The sequence below is a fragment of the Dama dama genome, chromosome 3, assembly GCF_033118175.1.
Source record: "Dama dama isolate Ldn47 chromosome 3, ASM3311817v1, whole genome shotgun sequence".
Classification (NCBI taxonomy): Eukaryota; Metazoa; Chordata; class Mammalia; order Artiodactyla; family Cervidae; genus Dama; species Dama dama.
The window spans coordinates 50,467,733-50,490,008 of NC_083683.1; the positions used below are offsets into that span (position 1 = coordinate 50,467,733).

At 39.4% G+C, this 22,276-nt stretch overlaps 1 protein-coding gene across 1 annotated transcript in view; it reads right to left on the reverse strand.

Annotated features, from left to right (window-relative positions):
• Positions 1-12,445, reverse strand: part of ARID2 (AT-rich interaction domain 2) — a 179,316-nt gene extending 166,871 nt beyond the window's left edge. The window contains exons 1-3 of the mRNA XM_061129468.1: positions 12,221-12,445; positions 12,013-12,106; positions 10,842-10,939 (exon numbers count right to left, since the gene is read on the reverse strand). Of these exons, the coding sequence (XP_060985451.1) occupies positions 10,842-10,939; positions 12,013-12,106; positions 12,221-12,312 (284 nt within the window). The 5' untranslated portion in view covers positions 12,313-12,445. The remainder of the gene's footprint in view (positions 1-10,841; positions 10,940-12,012; positions 12,107-12,220) is intronic.
• Positions 12,446-22,276: the final 9,831 nt, after the last annotated feature.

Here is a 22,276-nt window from a genome sequence, read left to right on the forward strand (position 1 = left end):
TCGAACCCAGGTCTCTCGTATTGCAGGTGGATTCTTTACCAGCTCAGCCACAAGGAAAGCCCAAGAATACTGGAGTAGGTAGCCTATCCTTTCTCCAGCGGATCTTCCTGACTCAGGAATCCAACTGGGGTCTCCTGTATTGCAGGTGGATTCTTTACCAACTGAACTATCAGTGAAGTCAACACTAAAGTTCACATTAAAACAACAACAACCACAAAACTCCTGTTAAAAAAAAAAAATTTGCAAATTATTCATATGGCATTATTTGCTATTGTAAAATACTGGGAACAATCTAAGTGTCATTATATAGGAGACTGGATGTATAAAGTAAGATATATTCACACAGTGGAATACTATGCAGCTGTAAAAGGGGGGAATTTTATGAATTTACTAATAGTCAAGGTACACTAAGTAAAAAAAAAGCAAAATAAAAAGTAGTGTGCATTCTTCATTTTCAAATGGGGAACCAAAAATACATGTATGTATCTCCTTACTTTTATAAAATAAAACAAAAAAAACCAGGAAGGATAACCAGAAACTGTTTGGTTGGTTACCAACAGAGCATGGGCAAGAATGGGGCAGAAGTGGTAGGGAAGTAAATAAGGTAGAGGGTAACCTCCAAGTGTATCTTTGCTTCAATTTTGATTTTACAATCTTATTAAGGATTTTACATATTCATAAATAAAATTAAAGGAACAAATAATGGGGAAAACAGAAAGCTGAATACAAAAGGAAAAAATATGAACTTTAAAGTTCTAAGTGAAAACAATACCCCCAAAAAAAGAATCCAAACACTGTGAATTTTTTAACACAGTTATTAACTAAATATAAAAAGAAATGTAAACAAATCTGCAACTCTACTTCACAGGTTTGTTGTTTGTAGTTGTACGGGTATAACGATTCTGAAACTATTCTCTTTGTGTTACAGAACTAACAAGACAAATACACTGGTGTTGGAAACTTGTGTTCTAAAGACAGTTGAAGGAAGATACATAGAGTGGAAGAAGGCAAGAGAAAACTTGTGCAGACTTAATTAGAGATATCAGTATAGCCTTACGATTTGCACAATACATATATTTACATTTAAAATAAGTAAACTTTCTAACTTTGTCCTCTGAAAGGGCCTAGAAGAAAAGATAACCCCAAAACAATGAGCATATCTATCACCCAATTCTTGGATTCTATATACCATTCCACACCAAAAGGAACCAGGACTTCTAGAAGAAATAGCTGATGCCAGAGCAAGAAAAGCAAAACACAGTTGACTCTAGAAGATCTTATTTCGTCAGAATGCAAGAAAGAGCTAAGAAATAATAATAACTTGTTAAAAAATACAAAGGAGGCAGCTTGAATGGGCTCCTCTTGGTCAAACTTCAGCAGCAAAATATAACAGACTTTAACCCACTGTATAATATAAATATTTAATAAACAAGAAACAGTATTTTCCTTATCATAGATTGCCAACTAATGTAGATGAAATGATAAAATTAGACAATAAATGTCATATAGTCATCATAATTGATTCAGACAAGATTCGTCAATGGATATTTCAACTACTGGGCAAAGTGTGATGGTAAGCAAGATATTTACAGTCTCAAAGTACATCTCCGAGGGTTACTGGCTGATTACAAAAGAGAAAATGGAAACTTTACGGTGGAGAAACCAGGAGGACACCACCTTAACCAAAGCCATTATCAGCAATAATAGGACAAAGTAACATCATATGCTTCTTGCCAAAAATGCTTAACCTAAATCTAATCCTGAAAAAAACCTCAGAAAAATCCAAATTTTATAGTACAGTTGGCTTTTACTCTTCAAAAATGGTAATATCACAGAAGACTGGAGAACTAAAGATGTGACAACTAAAGTATGAATGCTATAAAAGACATCTTTGGGACAACTGGTAAAATTTGAATAAGACTTGTATCTGATACAAATAATACGACTATATCCACATTGCTTTCTGAAACTGATCATTATACTAATTATCACAATAATCAAATTCAGAAAACTTAACATGAATATAGTCATATTATCTGTATCCCCGATGGCTCAAAGGGTAAAGTATCCGCCTGCAATGCAGGAGACACAGGTTGATGCCTGGGTCAAGAAGATCCCCTGGAGAAGGAAATGGCAACCCACTCCAGTATTCTTGCCTGGAGAATCCCACAGAAAGAGGAGCTGGCAGGCTACACAGTCCATAGGATTGCAAAGAGTTGGATACAACTGAGTGACTAAACATGCAGGCGTGCACACTATTATTATACAAGATAACTTTTTTTTCTTAAGTAATATACACTTATATTTAGGAGGAAAGTCAGTGTAACTGTAATGACAGCAAATGATTAAATGACAGTAACAACAACAATAATACATGTACATACATATGCAACATCACATATAAAAAGGAAACTACAAAGCAAATATGGCAAAACAACAATTGGTGAATATAAATAAAGTGCAAAAAAGAATGTACATATAGACAGCAAAAAAATTTAACAATTTTGAAAAAAGAAAACTTGGGAAGAAAAGAAAATGATAGGTTTATTATTTCTCTCTCAATCAGATTCTTATTACTATATTAATACATTGCAATGTAGAGCTACCTGGAAAAACTACTCAAAAATTCAGAAGTTTGACTTTTTAATGGTGTAAACTAAAAAGATTATACCAAATCACTTAAGCACTCTTGACCTATTACTTGTGAGTACATTTGGAGGTACAGCCTGCTAAGGTACTAAATATTGTTTATGAAATACTTAGTGGTCTGATCTGAGCTCAAGTACTTTGAAAATTCACTTGATCTATGAACCATTATGAAAAGTGTGATCAACTTGGGCATTATTACTGACACATTTAAATTCAGCCCCATTTCTAAAGTACTACCGGTTAGGGACCAAACTGCAGCCTCGTTTTTGTCCTATTTTAACAGAATAATGTTCCCACTTATTAACATAAAATACTTACATTAACATTTTATTTAAAATAACCAATTGGCTAGGAGAGGGGCAAAAACAAATTTCATCTGAAAACACCTCACCATGAAAGATGTGTATAACTATACAATTAACATCATCTCTGTGCAGAGCAACTGATCATTGGACACTAAAAGTAAGAATTTACCAAGTACAATAGTTAAGAACTCAGAAACAAAGAACAGAATTAAAGATAACTTATCACAATAAGGTATATATTCAAACAAAAGATTCTTACATAACTTTTTTCAAATCCTGCTTCATAAAAAGCAACGTTTTGGTTTGGTCCCTTTATATGGTAATGAAAAAAGTCATTTATTAAAAGAAACAAAAGGTAAACATTCCTAGGTCATGGAATATACTCAAAGATATTTAACAACTATGAATGATGTAGGGTTATGTCTAAGACAATGCTTTGTAAAATGTTAAGTAAGTCTACAGCCAGAGAAGGGAATGGAAACGTAAGGGGAGAAAGTGCAGTTTGAAATACATAAAATAAACCTTACTGAGTGGCAGTTATGGCTGACGCTTAGGATTGAAAGCTGGATATAACCTACAGACACTTTTTTTTTAAACAGCCCATATGCTCCAGAAGAAAAGAGTTTGAGTGGTGTAAAGAAATTCTTTTCTAAGTGTTATTTTTTTATGAGATTAAATAATAGCAATTACTTCTGAAATTTGAAATGATAAAACTAAAACCTCACATATGAAAATGGTTTGAAAAATGAAGATTAAGTGCATGAAACAAAATAAGCTATTGCTAGTACTGTTATTTTTAAAGGAATTTATACAATATAACTCCCCTAAGCAGTATTGGCATAGACCAACAAAATCCTCACAAAGAGGAAAAAGCATTCACTAAATTCAATAAAATAAATGACATTCCATCTGGAGAAAATATTACAAAAGTCCTACTTTTTAAAAAAACTAGATATTAAGAAAATTTTATTTTTAACTAATTTTTTAAAATCCAAATTACTATACAAATACATTTAGGATAGGTTCAAATTGGTAGTTCATTTATCCTTTTTTCCTCCCTCAACTGAAGTGGAGCCCTTGGGTTACCTTCTCTAGAGCCCAGAAACAAAATAGGGTGCATCCAGGCTCTGCTTAGAGATGACAGGTGCAGCTGGAGCAGGTGCCCCTAGACCAGGTGTCACCTAGAGGTTTTGTTCTGGCTGCAGCCCTGGCCAACATGTGGACGCCAAGTTAACCCAGTTATCTCAGCAACTAAATCGGTTTAATTACAATACTTAGATCAGCTGCTCTCAAACTTCAGTGTGCTTAAGAATCACCTGGGGCATACTTTTAAAAAATACAAGGTTTTATTTAGATCATTAATACTTAAAACCCTGATCAATCTTAACACCACTAAAACAGGACAACTGAACATCACACGCCTCACAATGTGATGAAAGCACAGCACACCACCCGTTAAAGAATGGGAAAGAAACGGCAGCCAGCCCAGCGCTCCTGCCTGGAGAATTCCGCGGACAGAGGAGCCTGGAGGGCTACAGTCTACGGGGTCCTGAGAGTCGGACACGACTGAGGGACTAAACACACACATAACCTATTCAAGAATGCCTAAGATACTAAACTTGAAGTTTTTCAACATTTAGATCTAATGTTAATAGTTTCTAGGAAATAAATTCAGGGGATAGAGGAACAGGTTAACTGACACTAGAAGGAAGCAGTCAACCAAATCCAGAATTTAGGGCATTCTAAAGAAAGATCCCCTGGAGAAGAAAACGGCAATCCACTCTGGTATTCTTGCCTGGGAAGTCCCATGGACAGAGGAGCCTGGTGGGCTACTTTCGTGGGGTTGCATAGAGTTGGACACGACTTAGGAATTAAACAGCAGCAACAACAAAGGACAACTGACCCCATTATTTCAATAAACCAATGGCATGACAGGAAAAGGGAAAGGGAACCGTCAAGAGACTAATGAGATAAAAGAGCCAAAACAAGAGATTTAGCCCCACCATAAAATTCTCTTGCAGGAAGATGGGATAGAACTGCAAACACTGACTTAGATACTAATTGAAGTATGAATATAGCATTTGGTGGCAATAATTCATAATGCAGCATCTACTCCTAGATATCACTAAGAGATTTCAGTTCCAGTAATAGATCTTTGCAATGTACCTAGTCACAAGGAGTATATATAATGAAGAACTGAATTAACTTTGAATTCATAGCATAATGAATACTCAGGAGGTATCCAAGCACAAGTGATATTCTTTAATGTTTGAAACCAAAAAAATATATGTTAAGACTCCATTTCAATAACAAAGTTCTTTGAAAACGCACTAATAAAATTCACAAAATTTGAAAGATACTGAGAGTGACAATTTGCTCTGAACCATCTGTTTATTTCAGGTCCCCCAAAAGTTTAATTTACTAAGAGAATCCATTAATAAATTTTATGATAGGTAATCAATATGAGCATCAATCAATATATATACATTTTTGTGTACTTGTGACTAAAAAGAATCAACCTGCCTACTTACTGGGCTCTACTATGGATAACTGAACTAGTCATGTTATTTACATTTATTTTAAAGCCAACACTTTTGCTTTCCATAAAAATTACAATTACAATTTCAAACCATAAAATATTTGATGACAATCTTTAGTTCTAACATCTCTATTTTTATCTCCAGGAAGTTGGGTCCTTAAACCAAAAGCTACTTCTAAACAGCTTTCCCTGAAATCAAAATTCATAATTATGACCTCTGTTTTTAAAATGGTAAAACTGAAGCATATACAGACTTTAGCATGACTATTACATTTCAATAAAAATAATTACTATACCACAAAACAATGTGACCAATGATTCAGCTACCTTTCTCTCCTTGGCAATGAACACAAGATAATTTTAATGTCCCCTATTGGAACAACTATTTAAGTGTTAACAATATAATTTTGCACAGCCATTGATAAAGGTAAACAACTTAATAGCTCCATAAAAATCATTTAAATCTGTATTTATATATGTCTATATAAATACACATAATTATTTCTCATTTTCCACACTTAAAATTTTTCTTCCTTAACTCTCATTTATTCTAGCTCAGGGTCTCCCAAACTGTGCTCCACAGAACTTAGCAGGTGTTCCTCAAACATTCCCCTGCGATGAGTGGTGATGTTTGGGAACCACCATTTACTACAGGTGGCGGGAGGGAGGTAACAGTGTTTCTCCAAATTGTCTTAAGATCCACAATGCACAGTAACCAAATAAAGCCTCTATGAAGTCCCTCAATAAAGTAACACAAATTTAGCATTGTTATAATGCTCATATTCATTTCGCTTTTCAAGGACATTTCAGGGAAACAACTGTTTCATACAGCATAAATTAGGAATCTCCACTCTAAATACCCAAGAGTGTGGTGAGGATGGTGGTGGCAGATCAAAGAAATAGAGAGAGAACCCCCCACCACAACTCCTTATGTCCCAATTCAAGAAAACCTTATTTTTACTAATCAACTTCAGTAGGGACTATACCACTCAAGAAAATGCCCAATAAGCAGTCTCCCCACAAATAATAACAACTCTAAATACTTTACCTAAAAACATATATTGAGTACTTACTCACTTGACCAATGCATTTAAATTCCAGTGAATTAAAATGTTTTTCCTTCCAACTTCCAATATAATTCCATTTCAGATTATAAAATATTCTAGAAGTGAGGTACTTCTCTATCAAAGTTACAGTGGATTTCACACGCAACCAACTACGAAAACACTGAATCCACAGCAGAGATGAGGTGGGATTATAAAAAAGTGATTCTCTTTAGGAACAGACATTTTTACTTAAAGGCTAAGGCATAAAATTTAAATACAAAAAAACATATAAACATTTCTGGGAGTTACAGTTCTTAGTTTGCATCCTCAGTGAAACTATCCACCCTGGAAAGAGTTAGATTTATTTCTACTTGAGGGCAAATTTAAGTTGTTCACAACATGGTTTCTAAGACACACCACCAGCCTAGCTGAGGTCTGATAAGTCTTTCAACTTTTTCTACTTTCTACTTCTCCTTTCAACAAGTTTACACACCCTCCAAAATGTAACTGAATATCAGATGATATCGAAATCAGGTTTGTTCAAAATGAACAAAGGATAGAGTTTATAAAATTAATTTTTAAATGCATATGTAAATAATTTATTTAGATACACTTTTTCTTCCAGTCTCCATATTACTTTCATTCCTTAAATAAGGAGAGCAAATCGCCATTTATCAATTCTATTGATACACAAACTCAATTTATTACTTATTTATTAAAATTTTGAAATTCTTTCATTTAACGTCAAGTGATTCATAAAAGGCTTTCTCATTAAAAAAAGTGATCTACATGGTAGATACTAACTACTCAACACACAAGTGTATTTATTCTATTTACCTGATAAATGTAGACGTTCATTGCTACAATTTAAGGGAAGGCTTCATCCACCAAGGGGGAAAAGAAGAATAAATTCACAGTAAAACTGAAAACTCTACAGTTAAGTTTCTGACTATTCCAAAGGTAGGTACATGTAAAACACTTGTAAGAAAACCAGCAATATACAGTTTTGTACAACAAATTTTTTTAAGTCCAAGATATTCTACCTCTTTTTCAAAAAGTCAAGTGTTAGAAACATCAAGTTAATCTTGACTATAGCTGTACTTTTGGCATAAGTAAGCTAAAACAAAATTGTTCAACTAAAATATCTGAAATATTTACCTAAGTATTCACATCAAGGCTTTAAATTCTAAACAAAAAGAGCTGTAAATTGTCTCCCAATATTAGCACCAAAACAGAACAAAAATATAAAATTAACTGAATAAATAAAGAACACATTGAGTATAAATACACTCAGGCATAAATTTAACCATAAGTAATTTCCAATTATATTTTAATTTCTTAAAATCACTTGTGACTAGAAAAGGGAATTCATAATTGACTGATTAAATATTACTGAACACATGTCAAGAATACAACTATTTTTTTGAATTAACAAATGCCTCTAAAGCCATTTAGACTTTACTACTGTACTTTAACTTCTTCATCTATAATATGTAGGAAGTTGTATCTTATCTTTTTAAACTTATAAAGATAGTCCAATAATAAATATCTGTGGGATATACTGAGATGTACATGCCAAGAAAGGACCTAAGTGAAAACAAAATATATAGACACCACAGATGAGCAATAGCCAGACTTTTAAATGCCAATGTTAAAACAGTCAATTGCATTTTTAATTTTAGACTGTGAGAAATTTTTGTAAACAATCTACAACTGAATAATGTCGGATACAATCAAGCTAACTTTAGACAGACAATTAAACTCAAGTCTCTATATTTAATGTCTATGCATCAAAATGAACACAAAAATGCTACTGTATATATATATATATATATATATATATATATGCACACATACATATATACATATACATATATATACACACACACATATCTATGTGCACACACACCAGCGTATTAGCTTGCTCTTCTTTATTTAAAAGTAGAATCATGAAACTACATCATAAAATACCAGGCTAACAACTACCCATCTAATTAATAATGAAACTACAGAAGAATGTCAGCAAATATTAAACTTGCAGAGTAAATGAGAACACATGGAATGACAATCTTACAGAAGTCAAATGAAACAGCCGTTCATATCTTTTTAAAAATTGGTCCACCTGTGATTTATAAAACACACTGCATTATCTACTTATCAGAAACCATGATATTTAATTCAATATATCAAAGAGGGAACTTACAAAGTCACTTGATTACTGTTTCTTACTATGAAGAGGCACTCTTATGGTTAAGTAACTGAATTACTGTGAAAGCTTGGCATCCTGTCTGCCAGTTAAGATTTTTCAGAGGAAGGTGTAAAACCCAGCATAATACATGTCCTCTAACTGAGCAATATTACACCACTATGGAAAAAAATCTTCCAAGGTTGGTAGTACCCAGTTTGTGACCAGCATATTTCTTTTGTATTTCTTTACAAGCCATGCAAATCTTCACATGGTTTTATTTTCCAAAACAAATGCTTCAACTTTTTTCCTAGTAGCCTAGCTACAACCCTACAAAAACAAACCTGGAGAGTGACATATGGAGGAAAAACAAGTTTAGCTAAGGACATAGTTCAAAACGTAGCTTCTAATGAGAGCATAAAACTCAAATTGATCTGAGAACAATATAAAGAGTTCCAAACAATCTGGAAACTATATGGTTAAAAATAGTACCTATAAGTATAATCAATGGATGATATGATCCAAAGATAGAAATCACAACTGGAAAAACAGTATTTATGTAACTTGTAATAAACCGGGAGTTCTTCAGAAAAACACACATCCCATGAAACATATATATCATACAGTACCTTCTGGATACTGAAATCAATAAATCATCCAATAAGTATTAGATAGAACTTTAAAACATGTATTTTAAACGGTCTAAAACCCAAATGATTCAAACTTATTATCAGAAAATCAGGACATGTATTAACAGTACTCCTCGGTATTGTAACTGAAAAAATAATTATCACCACAAATGAAAAATTCTCTACTTCTCACCACATTACAAAATCCAACAGCTTTGGAGGTTAATTTAGTTTTACTTTGCTTTTCATTTCAATCCTTTATTTTAAAAAGCACTCTGACACATGCCATCACACAATCACAAGAGATAACTAACCATATTTAATATTTTCTAGACATCTGTGCAGCTCAGTAACTACTCACAAAGTTCTGTGAACTCTTCAGCTTCAAGCCTGAAGTCAATCTAAGATAGCCAATAGAAAGCACACCTGTGCAATTACTGCATTTCCTATTCTAGAATGCTGAACATAACACAGTATATCCACATTTGGATACTGCATTTGGAGCAATGATAAATGCCAAACTCAAATTACACAGTAGCCACACTACCTAAAAAAGGCCATCTTATAACATCATTATTAAGAAACAAAAAAAAATGAAGAGTATTATTTTAGTGTTAAATAACAAACACAACTAAAGAACCGCTGGATAACTAAATATGAAAAATAAACGACGACCTCATAATACATTACAATATGAAAGTATTCCTAGGAGAAAAACTCAGAAAAATTAATGCTGAATCACAAAATATATTATCTAAACTGTAGCGCATGCCAACTAAATAAGAAATGTACTTTGTCAAATAGTCAAAAAAGGGGGAGAATGAAAGAAACTCCCAATTATAGTATTCCATTTTGTAGCATCCCTAATTTTCCTAAATAGATAACAATCCTTTTAAATGTTTTTCAGTCAGTCAAAAATTTCAAAAAACATAAAGAATTTCTTTTAAAAAAACAATCCTGGACACTTAAGGCACCAACATGCTATGCTATGCAGAAACATTCTACTGAAAATCTACTCACTAACACGGTTCCACATAGAGGTTTCATTTTTTAACAAAATCTTCAAGTCAGAATTTAAAAAGGCAAAGGAGTTTCCAAAACAAAGAAAAAATCTCCCAAGGGATACAAAGTTTCATTAACTATCTTGACTCTTTTACTAAGCATCACCTTTCTGCCCCTCTGTGGATATCAAGCAATCAATAACAATGTCACAAAAGAATGTTTATCAAGATGGGGGGTGGGGTGTCACCTGTAATGATTCTGTATGAAAAATGTAAACAATCCTAAAATAAGTGAGGAAAACTTTCACCTTCCTAGAACCTCCCTTGTGGATATTTAATGTTTCTCAGACTGAAATTAGCAGAAGTTTAGAAACTGATGTGCAAGGTTTGTTTCTTGCTTGGGGCTTTTCTTTTTTCTTTTTGTAAAACAAGTCTCCCCATAAGTCCCTTATTTCCCAACACTGTTGGAAGAGTCACTACTACTCACCGCAAGTAATACTGTTTTAAAGCAAAGGCAGCGTTAGAACAACTTCTGGGAAAGTTGAACTCTTCCACAATTTCTCCCCACTGATTCTTCTCAGAAACCTGTTAAAAACACAGCCACACTTGTCTGAAAGTGCACAATCCAAGAAAACTCTAACCTAACTCTGAAATAAATACCCATTCTACAGAGATCTGCAGATCCCTCAGGAATCGGTGGGTGATTCGGCTCGATCCGTAAGAGTAGCTAAGCAAGGGCTGCTTGAATCACTGTGTTTTCACCCGAGAGCCCTGTATTTAATAGCACTTGTTTTGTTTTGGGGGGCGGAAGGGGGGGTGTTGGTGGGTTTGTTTTGTTTTTGAAGCCCGGACAATAACCAATCGCAAGTCCCTCTGTCGCCCCCTTTTAAATCTCAACGCGGTCCGTTTACACTTTAAAAAAAAAAAAAAAGTTCAAAAGGATCAATACTGTTCCGGACAGCGACGTCCGCAGGTTCTGGGGGGGCCGGGGCCGGGGCCGATTCCGATCCCTCTCCCAGATCTATCCATCTCCATAGGCCCTTCTTTGAGGCCTACAGCTTCTGCCTAGCCTTGAAGCCTAAGATGGCTATTTGGAGACAGGTCCTGGTTTCTTTTGTTAGCTGTATAAACCGAGGGCGACGGGGCCGAGGCTGTGCCCCCGGCTGCCGGGATCATTTCGCAGCCGATTATCGATGTTAAACCTGCCCGCGCTAATTTTGAGTTGCACGAAAACTGCTCTCAGAGTCTGTGTGTCTCTGTGTCTCCGCCTGTGCTAGAGCGGCAGCGGCGGCAGAGCTGACTCGCGAGCGAGCGGGCGGGCGGGCGCGGGGCGGGCGCGGGGCTCGGGCGGGCGCCCCGCACGCCCGCACTCCCCGCCGCGGCGCTCAGACCCCGCCGGGCCGGCCGGGCACCGGGCAGGGCGCGAGCCGGCGCCGGGCCGCCCGCCCGCCGAGCCCCGCGCCCGCCGCGCGCACGCGAGCCACCAGGCCAAAAACAGCCCCGCCGCCGTCCGCCTCCGTGCCACCGGCTGGGAGCGAAAAGAACGCCTCTGGCCCCCGCAGGCCACCCCCCCGGCCCCGAGCGCCCACTCCGGGGTCAAAGGAGACTTTTTGGAGGAGGCCAGCGAGAGGGAAATACAAATTAAAACTTCCACTCACCTTCGCGAATCCGCCTAAAGTAGTGACTCTGGTGTAGAGACCGTGAAGATCCAGCTCCTTCCCACCCACCGCAGGGATTTTTTTAAAAGGCGACCTGCGGGAGAGAGAAAGCCCCGCACTTGTCAGCCGGGACCCCGCGGCGGCCCGAGCGGGAGAGCCCCGTTCGCCCCGGCTCGCCCCGGCGCTGCCCCCCCGGTTCTGCTCTCACCCTCTGCTGTGGTGGAACTGCCGCAGCTCGTCCAGGAAAGCGAGTCCCTTTCTCCGCTCGTCCGGAGGCGCCTTCCCCGTCGAGTTTGCCATTATTTTTTCAAAGGAGGTTTTAAAAAAACCCAGATCGGTGTTTTAAAAGCGCCCCCCGCTCCCAGCGCTTCCTACCAGAGCCCGGAGCCCATTCCTCGGCCGGCGGCGGCGGGGCTCAGTCATGGGCCGGCGGTGGCGGCGGCGGCGGCGGCGGCGGCGGCGGCGCAGGGAGGGAGGGAGGGAGGGGGAGGAGGAGGAGGAGGAGGGGAAGGAGGGAGCAGGAGGCCAGGGGGAGAGGAGGGAAGGAGGGAGGGGAATTTCTAAAAAAGTTTAAAGAAATCGGAGCGAAACTAGAGGGGCAGGCGACTGCCGGATCCGCGCGAAGCCGCGGGGCGAGCGCGGCCCCCACCCCTTCCTTCCCTCCCTCCCGCGGCCCGGCTCTCGCCCGCCTCTCAGCGCCGCCGGCTCAGGCGGCTCGGCCCGGGGACGCGATTCAACATGGTGCTGCTGCCGGGGGCGCGCGAGCGGGCGAGGGGAAAGGCGAGCCGACGGTGAGGGGCCGGGGTGGCCGGAGGCCCGGGAGTTTCGGCGGCCGCGGCGGCGGCGGCGGCGGCGGCGGGGCTGGGGCAGGCGGGGCTGGGGGTGGGGAGGGGGAGGTCTGTGTGGTGGTTTGTGGAAAGCGGGGTGACAGCGTGTATTCCGGCCGCAGCTCCGCGGGGCCCTCGCACACATTCACGCGCGGCCTCGCGGCCGGGGCGTCCCCGGGCAGAAGGCACCGGCGGCAGCCGAGCCGCTGCGCGCCGCCCGCCCGCTTCCCTCCCCGCCAGCCTCCCTCTCTGCCGCCTCCAGCGTCGCCGCCACGGCCGGGCAGCCAGAGCCGCACAGCGACCCCCGAGGGCCGGCCGCGGCACTGCGCCTGACTCCACACCGCCCCGGCAGCTCCTCGCGGGGAACAATAGACTCGGCTCGCCGGGCTTAGGGTTCATCTGCAATGTGCCGCACATTTCACACGCACACAAAGCCGGCGGAAAGGGGGGAGGCGCGGGGAAACGGCCACTACCGGTTGTTCCAGGGTTAGGGGTGGAGGCGATGTTCGCGTCCCCGGCCCGGCAGTTGGAAGGGCCGCCTTGGAGTCCCCGCCCGCCCGACAGAACTGGTGTGGAGGGAAAGGAAGCCCAGAGGGGAAGCTCCTCACGCTAGCTTCATTCACTGATCGGAATAAAGTGAACCTGTCACCTTTTCTTTTTTTATTAAGGTCTAAAAGAATCGGCTTTTCTGAGCCTTGTGGTGATAGTATTTGGGGGGGGGGGGGGGGCTGGTTAGCACATTTTCCATGAATTACCCACAAACTAACTTTAGCAAACTGTAAATTAAATACAATGTGAACTGTCTGTCCTAGTTCTGTGGCAATGGAATCATGCTCTTAATTCATCTTGACTTTTGTTGGTTTCATTTCTCAAACTAGATTATTCTGTGCAGTTATGCAAACAGTAATTAAACTGATTGGGAAGCAATCTTTTGAACTTGGACGATAATTAACATTTATATTTTTATATTAAGGTATCTTATAGTGTGCTTAAAACAAATATTGAATAAAATCTTATGTTTTTGCTTCCTCTCAAATGTCTTAAATGCGATCCCGGTTTAAAATATTTTTGAAGCTCATAAAAAGAGGCGGTTCAATTGGGAGACGTAACATCTCAACAAATACTACCATAAGTTTGTGACTACAAGGGGTGTTGGGGTCAGCCGTTTGCTGCAAATGTTAATTAAGCTTCAAGAATTGTGAAGCATTAGTCCCATTTCCGCGATGGCCACTACGGGCAAAGTCACCGACACCCAAGGTCACAGGCTAGTAAAGGGTTGGATGGGTTATTTCAGGTAGCGATTTCAATGAGAACATTTATTTGGTAGTGAAAAGAATTATGTAATATAGTCCGGCCACGCTTCCGGTGCTCACTCTAGGAAACGGATTATTTCTCAAGTAAAGTTTGCCTCTTAAATGGGGTTGGAATAAGGCTATGGCTAGGAAGTTCCTGACACCCAAGGGCCAGTAAGTGTCTCGGAAGCCAGTGAGGGGCGGAGACGAGGCCGGGCGAGTGGAGAAGCGAAGCCCTGGCTGGAGGCGAGGGGGGGCGGGGCAGAACGGAGACCAGGTCATCCGTCCCTTCCCCCACCGGTCCTCTTAGGGGTGGTGGAGATATGGGCCGCAGAGCTGCGAGTCCCGAGCTGTGCGGATTCCCTAAACGCCGCACTTGCGCACAGCCCCTTACGTAACTGTCAGCGCCGGGGATTCCCTAGAGGGGGTCATTCTATTCAACCATTACACACACTCGGGGCTCCTGCCGCCGCGCCGCCGCCTCACAAAATGGCGGCGCCCATAGAGGAGACAGCGGCCGCCTCCTCGGCCCCATTTTGTGGGAGGCGAGAGATCTGTCAACATGGAATACCTCCGCTAAGGATGCATCTGAGTTTGGAAATCCTGCTTAAGGGATGGAGCGGAGAGGATCTGCTTCGACGGAAAATGGCAGCGACTTCTAGCACCTCCACGCTTTTTCACTTTTTTCATTTTCTCTAAGGAAGCGCCCGAAGCTGCCGGGGGACTTGTAACTGAAGAGAGAAGGGAAAGCTGCAGCTGACTGCTCCGGGAACTTGCCGCGGCGTCTTTTGGCTTTGGTTGCTCTTCCACGCTCCCGGGAGCTGACCGCGGTCTCGCGGAGGGCCGCCTGGGCCGCCCGGACGGCTCAGAAAGGACCGGGACCCGGCGACGCCAAGTGGCAGCGGCCTCCGCCGAGTCACTTGAACAGCGAGACTTTTCAGTAGTTTTTAAATGCCACAGTCCACAGCCCCACCGGGATCCCTTGCCAGAGTCGTGAGCTTCGGGAGCCGCGGACGCTCCTGCTCCGTCAGTCTGCCGGGAGCCGGGTTGCCCGGAGTCGGCGGTCCTCGTGGATGCCGGCAGCCCCGGCGCGCCGGGTGGTCGCCGTCGGGACCCGGGCCCTGGATGATGCTACTGGGGCAGGAGTGGGAACGAAGGCACGTACACTGAAATTTAAGTCATCTGGACCTAGGGTTGTATGTTTTAACCGTGTTTTAGGTTAAACGTTAGAACGTTTTTTCTAGTATCCCACTCTGCAGTGGGCAGACCTGGCTATCTTATTTCGAATTTGAAGGGCAGGATGGAGGGGTGACATTTTCTGGTTTTGTTTTTAACGGGGAGGTGGCCACTTCTAAGCCACTGACTGCTTGCTGTCTGTGTGTATACATTAGTGTGTTTTGCTTTGCAGTACAGATAGCAAAGGCTAAACACCTGGAGTGTGATCCTAACGTTTTAATGCCCCCCCTTTTTTTAACATTTAAAATGTGATATGTAACGGGACAATCGGTTATGAGGAAAAGGAAAGGATTATTTTTCTGCAGAAAACGCTGTCATCCTCAAAATGGAGTCCTAAAGAATATCTGATGGAGAGAATTTAAATTCATAACACTTTAGATATGCTGTAGTCAAAGAAGACAAAAACATAAACCAAATATTTGTCAGATTATTAAATGATTCTATTTCCCCAAGGCTACAAAAATACAAGGCCAAAGTAAGCTATTAATGAGTATTTCCCTGTAAGAGGTATGTAAAATTTTAAGGAAAGAGATTCATTTTATGAAACAGGAATGCATTTCACGAATAGTTTACTTCAAATTTTTTTATCCAGTTACAGCAGTCTTTTGTTTTTGTATGACTTTTTTTTTTTTTTTTTTTTTGAGGTATTTTGTTTGTGTTGATTTTAACCCTCATCTTCCCTCTCTGCTGCAGAACCGCATCTTTCTGCAGGCTGTGCCTCAATCACTTAAGTTCCATGCCCCATCCCCTGCTGCACCCGCTCGCTGCTCCTGGCGCGTGCATTACCAGGATACAGTTTCTGGTGCTGTCTGTTCCTACTGATGTTCTTTATATATATGTAATAAACTTGGTTACTACTAATCAGTCTGTATCTCTTGCAAGAATACCCTGTCTTAGGACCCGAGTACCCAGAAAAAAAATTTTAATGGGATTGCATTAATTGTAACTCTAGTGCATAGTGTTACATTTCTCTGTACCATACTGCATTTCCCTATAGTGGGCAGCACAGAGCAGGTGGATCCTGGAAAAGAAATTGCTAGACAAGTGTGACAGTTTTACATAGTCTCTTAATTGGATAAAATATAGTTCATGGTTTCAAGAATTAATGGAAAATAGTCCTATAAAAATTACTGATAATAGTGGCAATTGTCAAAACTCAGTTAATATAGTTTACTGATCTGATGAGAAATGTCGACAAAGCCCTTTTGGTGTGAAAAAAGGCAAAGTTGTTTTTAATAGTAACTGCAGAGGAGGGGGAGCCTGGTGGGCTGCCGTCTATGGGGTTGCACAGAGTCCGACACGACTGAAGCGACTTAGCAGCAGCAGCAGCAGCAGCAGCAGCCTGAACACCATGAGAGGTTTCTGTTATTTTATATGAGTCTTGATCCTTATCAGTTTTAGTATTATTTAATCAAGAAATCGTGATGTTTAAAATTCCCTCTTGTAAAAAACTACCAAATTTCAAATCAAACATGTCAGATGTATGATTTCAACAGCTTAAAAACTGAGAAAGTGATATGTTGATTCATCAGAGAAATTGTGGATTTTAGGTTACTCCCAGATTTAATTGGTTGAACGGGGCTATTGAACTTAAATTTATGTTTCATTAAAGATGATCTTTGAAAGGAACTTTTGCTAAGATGTGAGAATGCTTTCAACACTTGCTGCTCTGCTTGTGTCTGCTGCTATACTTTTTTATGTGGACTAACTTTCTTATTTGAACATTTGATTAAAATACCAAATCATAGATTTGGTAGGTAAGTCCACACTTGCCTTCAAGTGATTCTAAAGGAGTACTGGTAACTAAGCTTTTAAAAGGTGAGGTAATAGTTTAATATGCTGCAGATTGGGGTAATTGTAGATATTCTGAATCTGCTGTTGACAGATTACTAAGTAATGTTATCTATGTAGGGTCTGGTTCTTTGGGGTATTTCACTGTTTCTGTTCAGTATATATTAAAGGTTATGCTTTGTACATAAATTCAGTGCAATTTACTTAAAGTTATAATTTTCACCTAAAACAGACTCCTTAAATAAGACTTAATAGCTAGAAGAACATCAAATTTTACCCAATTATAGTATTCTTTGGAGAGGCAATCCCAAATGTGCCTTTTGAGAAAGTTGGTCTCACTTGGTGTTTAGGTCAATTATCTAACCTTGAATTTTTTAAATTGTTGTGGGTTTAAGGTGCTACATTTGTTGTGTTATTTATCTCATCTGTTTTGATCACTGAAAAAGAAAAGTAAGCCCCAAACTGCTCATTGTAGTATCATCACAGTTTATAGTAGTTTAGCACTTTGCTAATAGTATTTAATAACTTCTGAAAACCAGGGGAGCATTAATACTAAACCAAAGAAATATTTGTTTATTTTTATCAGTGCAGATTACTAAATCATTAGGTAAATATTTGTTGAATGCTTACCTTGGGCAAAAGGTGAGGGAAGAGAAATTGATTTGGCCCTCAAGGAAACCTCCAGTAGTAAGTTTTTCTTAACTGCTGCCTTTAAACAATGATAATGAAATATTCAGACCATAAGGTTCTTAATTTATAACACAAAAACAGGATGTTTAACATTAAGTTCAAAATTCTGTTTAGTATATAAATAGATGAATATAATTGTGTACAAAGCAGCATTACATTAATGTTAGTATCAATGTTAGGATTAGTATTACTCAAAATTGTATAAAACTATTAAGTGTTTAAATCACATTCTTTGAAAATTCATATCCACAAAAATATTCCAATTGTTTAATTATGAGAAGGGCAAGAGAATTTTCATTGAATGTGAAAAATATATTACTGAGCAAACAAACAGGAATTGTTTTAATGAGTTTTGATTTTCTGTTTCAATTTTTTGGTACATTGACTCTTCTGACATTGAACTTTGCTATTAATTTTAAAAAATTAAACCCCAAAGACATTAACTTTGTATTTAATGCAAAGTTAATTCAATTCTTGACTAGTTGTAAAGCTTAAGAACTTGGCAGTCTTGTTGGCGAAACAATAACATAGGAATTAAGCCAAAATGCAAAACTATGTAATTAGCTTTCATTACAGTAGATACAGTTCTTTCCTTCATAACTGTAGGAGATAGAGTAGTATTAACTTAATAATTTAATTTATTTAGCTTTTGTTTTTCTCTGAAAACATACCACAAGCTATTCATGTATAGCATCAAAATTGAAAGCCACCGGGGTCAATGTAAATTGTTGAGGCATTTTGCTATACATTGAGGGAAATTCTAACCAATCAGTGGCAACAATTTAAAGTGTCATGGTTTTTTGACATAATTTGTAGTAGGTAGGACTCAAAAGAATTCTCATTATCTTTGTGTGATAATGTACATGAGAAATACTTATAAACAGTTCTTCAGGGGTACAGAATAACAATATTTTGTAGTTGACTGCAGTGCTTCCGGATATTTAAAACAAAGATAAAAATTTTAAGATTATTGGACTACATTTTTAAAATCAAATTTCCCTCTCGTTAACAACACTAACAATGACAGCAATTAGTGATTACTGATAGCCTAAGTAAATAGGAGGTTAGATCCTGTTCTAATATCTATTCCTGTTAACTGCATTTAAAGACACATTTCCTCAGAATTAATCAGCAGTTAAATGATGGCCCTCCTGTTCCTCTGGAAACAGAAAAGAAGCTTCCCTCTTAAGGTATGCAGGAATTTGCTCTCTTCCCACTAAACTAAATCCATCCTTCACACTGTCATTTGCTTACCTCATTTATTTGTTCTGCTGCATGAAAAGTTGGGGACCACCAAAACTAGGAGCAGTAACGTCAGGAGTACACTCCCCTGGGTGTGTGCTCACAGCTTCTTACTCTGTTTTCAGTGTTGCTTTCTGAAGAGTCTTTTGAAATGGTAATATATTTGCAATTAGATAAGAAGAGTGCCCAAGGAGTCTGCCATCCTTGTGAAACATGTTTTTATTGCATTTTTCTAGGGAGAAGTTCTCCGCAGGCATGGGCATCTTAAAGGGCCCTGTCATATCCAGAAAAATGAAGTTCTATTACTAAAGACACGTAGTAAGTTGAGAGGATCACCTCAGCTGGGGCTGGTTTTTGTTTTGCAGTTGTTGGCCTCTAGAGAAAGGCATTTTGAAAGTTAAGGCATATCATTTTAGTTCATGAGATTGTAAGGATTATAGCAAACAAGCCAAAATCTATTTCTCAAGAAGAACTGCGATAGATTTTAAAGATAGTTTACATGCTTTTAATCATTTTTCAATTTGTCCTTCATTGAAAATATATGGATAAGGGATTAAATTAATTCAGAGGTCCCTACTATAATTCTTCAGCTTACTAATTGAGAATACCTGTAGATATATGTGAGTTTATTACCACCGTGAGCAGTGATAGTAGTATGTGCCCAGTGTACAAGGGTGACATTGATCAGAACGTTTCCAATGGTGTCTCCAGGTCACACTGCCGTCTTCCTTTTTGCCTTTGTCTTTACCTGCTCTGTTGCTCTTTGCTGCAGTTTCTGAGGACTGTGCCTAGGAGTGGGTCCAGACCTTGCTTTCATAGACATCTTTCACCAGGGTACTTTATCCCACAGCAGGTTCTTGTAGCTTGACTTTGGGCCTGATGTATGATCATAAGAATTTAATGCTACTAACCTCAGACTGCAGTTGAAAGTAACCTTTTTTCAAAAGGCTAAATAAACTACTTAACCCTAAGTTATGCATACTCCGAATTGCTCAATGGATATTATGTTAATTATTTCTTGGCTTTTTTTTTTGTATGTAGATCATTATATGCATACTTGTTCAAAATCTACAATTCCATGCATTGTCTTTGAGAGGAAGAAGGTTTGCACCCTACCCCATGTTTTACATATGTGTATATGTTAAAACTGAGCCAAAGAGAAAGGGCATATTTGAAGGAAAATATGTCCTTTACTCACACTCCAATAATTAGACTGATGTAGTTGATTTATGTCATACATTGAGCTCATTCTTCAAAGGTAAACAGTTTATAGTAAGGCTCCTAGCTCATAAATAAGTGCTTTTTCAACTAAACTTTCATTCTGTCTTGCTAATAAAATCCAAATTCCAGAATCATAGTTCGTTGCTAAGCAGATATGTATAAAACCGTAAATTTATCTGAATCATTTATTATTTAAAGAGTAGTGTATAAAAGTTTAAACAGAAGTCATTGATTAGTGAAAGTGACAAAAATGGAATTTTGATAGAATGAGCTAATAAAAGGCCTTTCTTTAGGGAATTATTGGGAAAAGTAAGCTCAAACATGAGGTCCTAGACTTTTTAGGCAGTGAAAGTGAAAATCGCTCAGTCGTGTCCAACTCTTTATGACCCCATGGACTATACAGTCCATAGTCCATGGAATTCTCCCAGCCAGAATACTGGAGTGGGTAGCCTTTCCCTTCTCCAGGGGATCTTCCTGACCCAGGGCTTGAACCCAGGTCAGAATCCACCTGCAATGCAGGAGACCTGGGTTCGATCACTGTGTCAGGAAGATCCCCTGGAGAAGGGAAAGGCTACCCACTCCAGTATTCTGGCCGGGAGAATTTCATGGACTGTATAGTTGGACACAACTGAACAACTTTCACTTTGGGGCAATACTTTATCTTAAATTAGGATCTGCAGGACCTCCCCTTATCACTTGGACATTTTTGTCAATGTGTGCTACTTATTTAGTATCCAGGTTAAGACCATTTGAAATGTGCCTTTTAAGTCTACAACTTATATAACATCTATAAATATTACTGCTACATAGAATAACATTTTTAGCCTCACCACAATACCTTGTGCAATTTTATAAGTACTAAATGCCCAGTGAAAGACTGTCAACCCATTGTTGACTTAAAAAGCACAACCTAAAAGTTGAAAATTATGTTTTATTTATTGGATTTGCTGAGGACTTAAACCAACGAGACAGCTTTTCAGATAGCTCTGAGGGACCATCTTAAAGAAGTAAGGGAGAAGCCAGAGTACATTAGGAGTTTTTGCACCAGAAACCGGGTAGTCAGAACATTAAAAGATTTCTGTTAAAGAAAAATCAGACATCTCAAGCTAATGAATTTAGCACTTTTCTGTGTATTGGAATATGCAAGTGTCTGGGCTCACTGAAATCATCCCTTTGATATGCTCCCTAGGGCTAGAATTTGTTTCTATCCACTCCCCTTTGTGATGTGTGTATTAGGGGGTGGGGGTGGTGGAGCTGCAGTGGCTGAAGGCTTGATGATCACAGCATCCTTTGTTTACTGATAACATTTTTTATCCACACCATGTAGAGAGAACCTAGCTCTCAGTCTGGTGTAGCTTGGCAAATTCTGACATAGTTTGAATTGCCAGGAGCATAGCGGCATCTTTCCTTGCCAGTGAGAGTACACATCCTTTCTTTGCTAGCTAAGGTGAAATCTGAGCCAGGGGATTCTATATGACCTTAGTGCAATGGCCATCTCTCAGGAGCAGAGTTAGAGAAGTGGCCTTATTACCTTATTTTCATAATTTTTTTTTATCTTTCTGAGACTGTGTATAACCTCACTTGGGGATAATATTTCTCTAAACCACTGTACTTCACAGACATTGTGACTACTTTCCCCTGGGAAGTATTGGAAGCCTCAAAGTCAGGGCAAATGTGTATGACTGTGAGCGTGAGTGAACTTGACAGATGAAATTAGTATCTTTGCAAGTTATCGTACTCTTTTTCTTAAAGTCACGTATTAAAGCTGGAGGTTTACCCAGAACCAGAGACCCAGATGGCATTTTTTAATACAGCCTAGGATAAGCTGCTCATTTCCCATCAACATAGTACAAAAACTAAGGGACATCAGTTGCTAAATATAAGGCAAGTACCTGCATATTTTCTCACAAATTTTATTGTGATAAACTAGTGCTATACTCTGAACATTAAAGGAGGTTTGTTTTT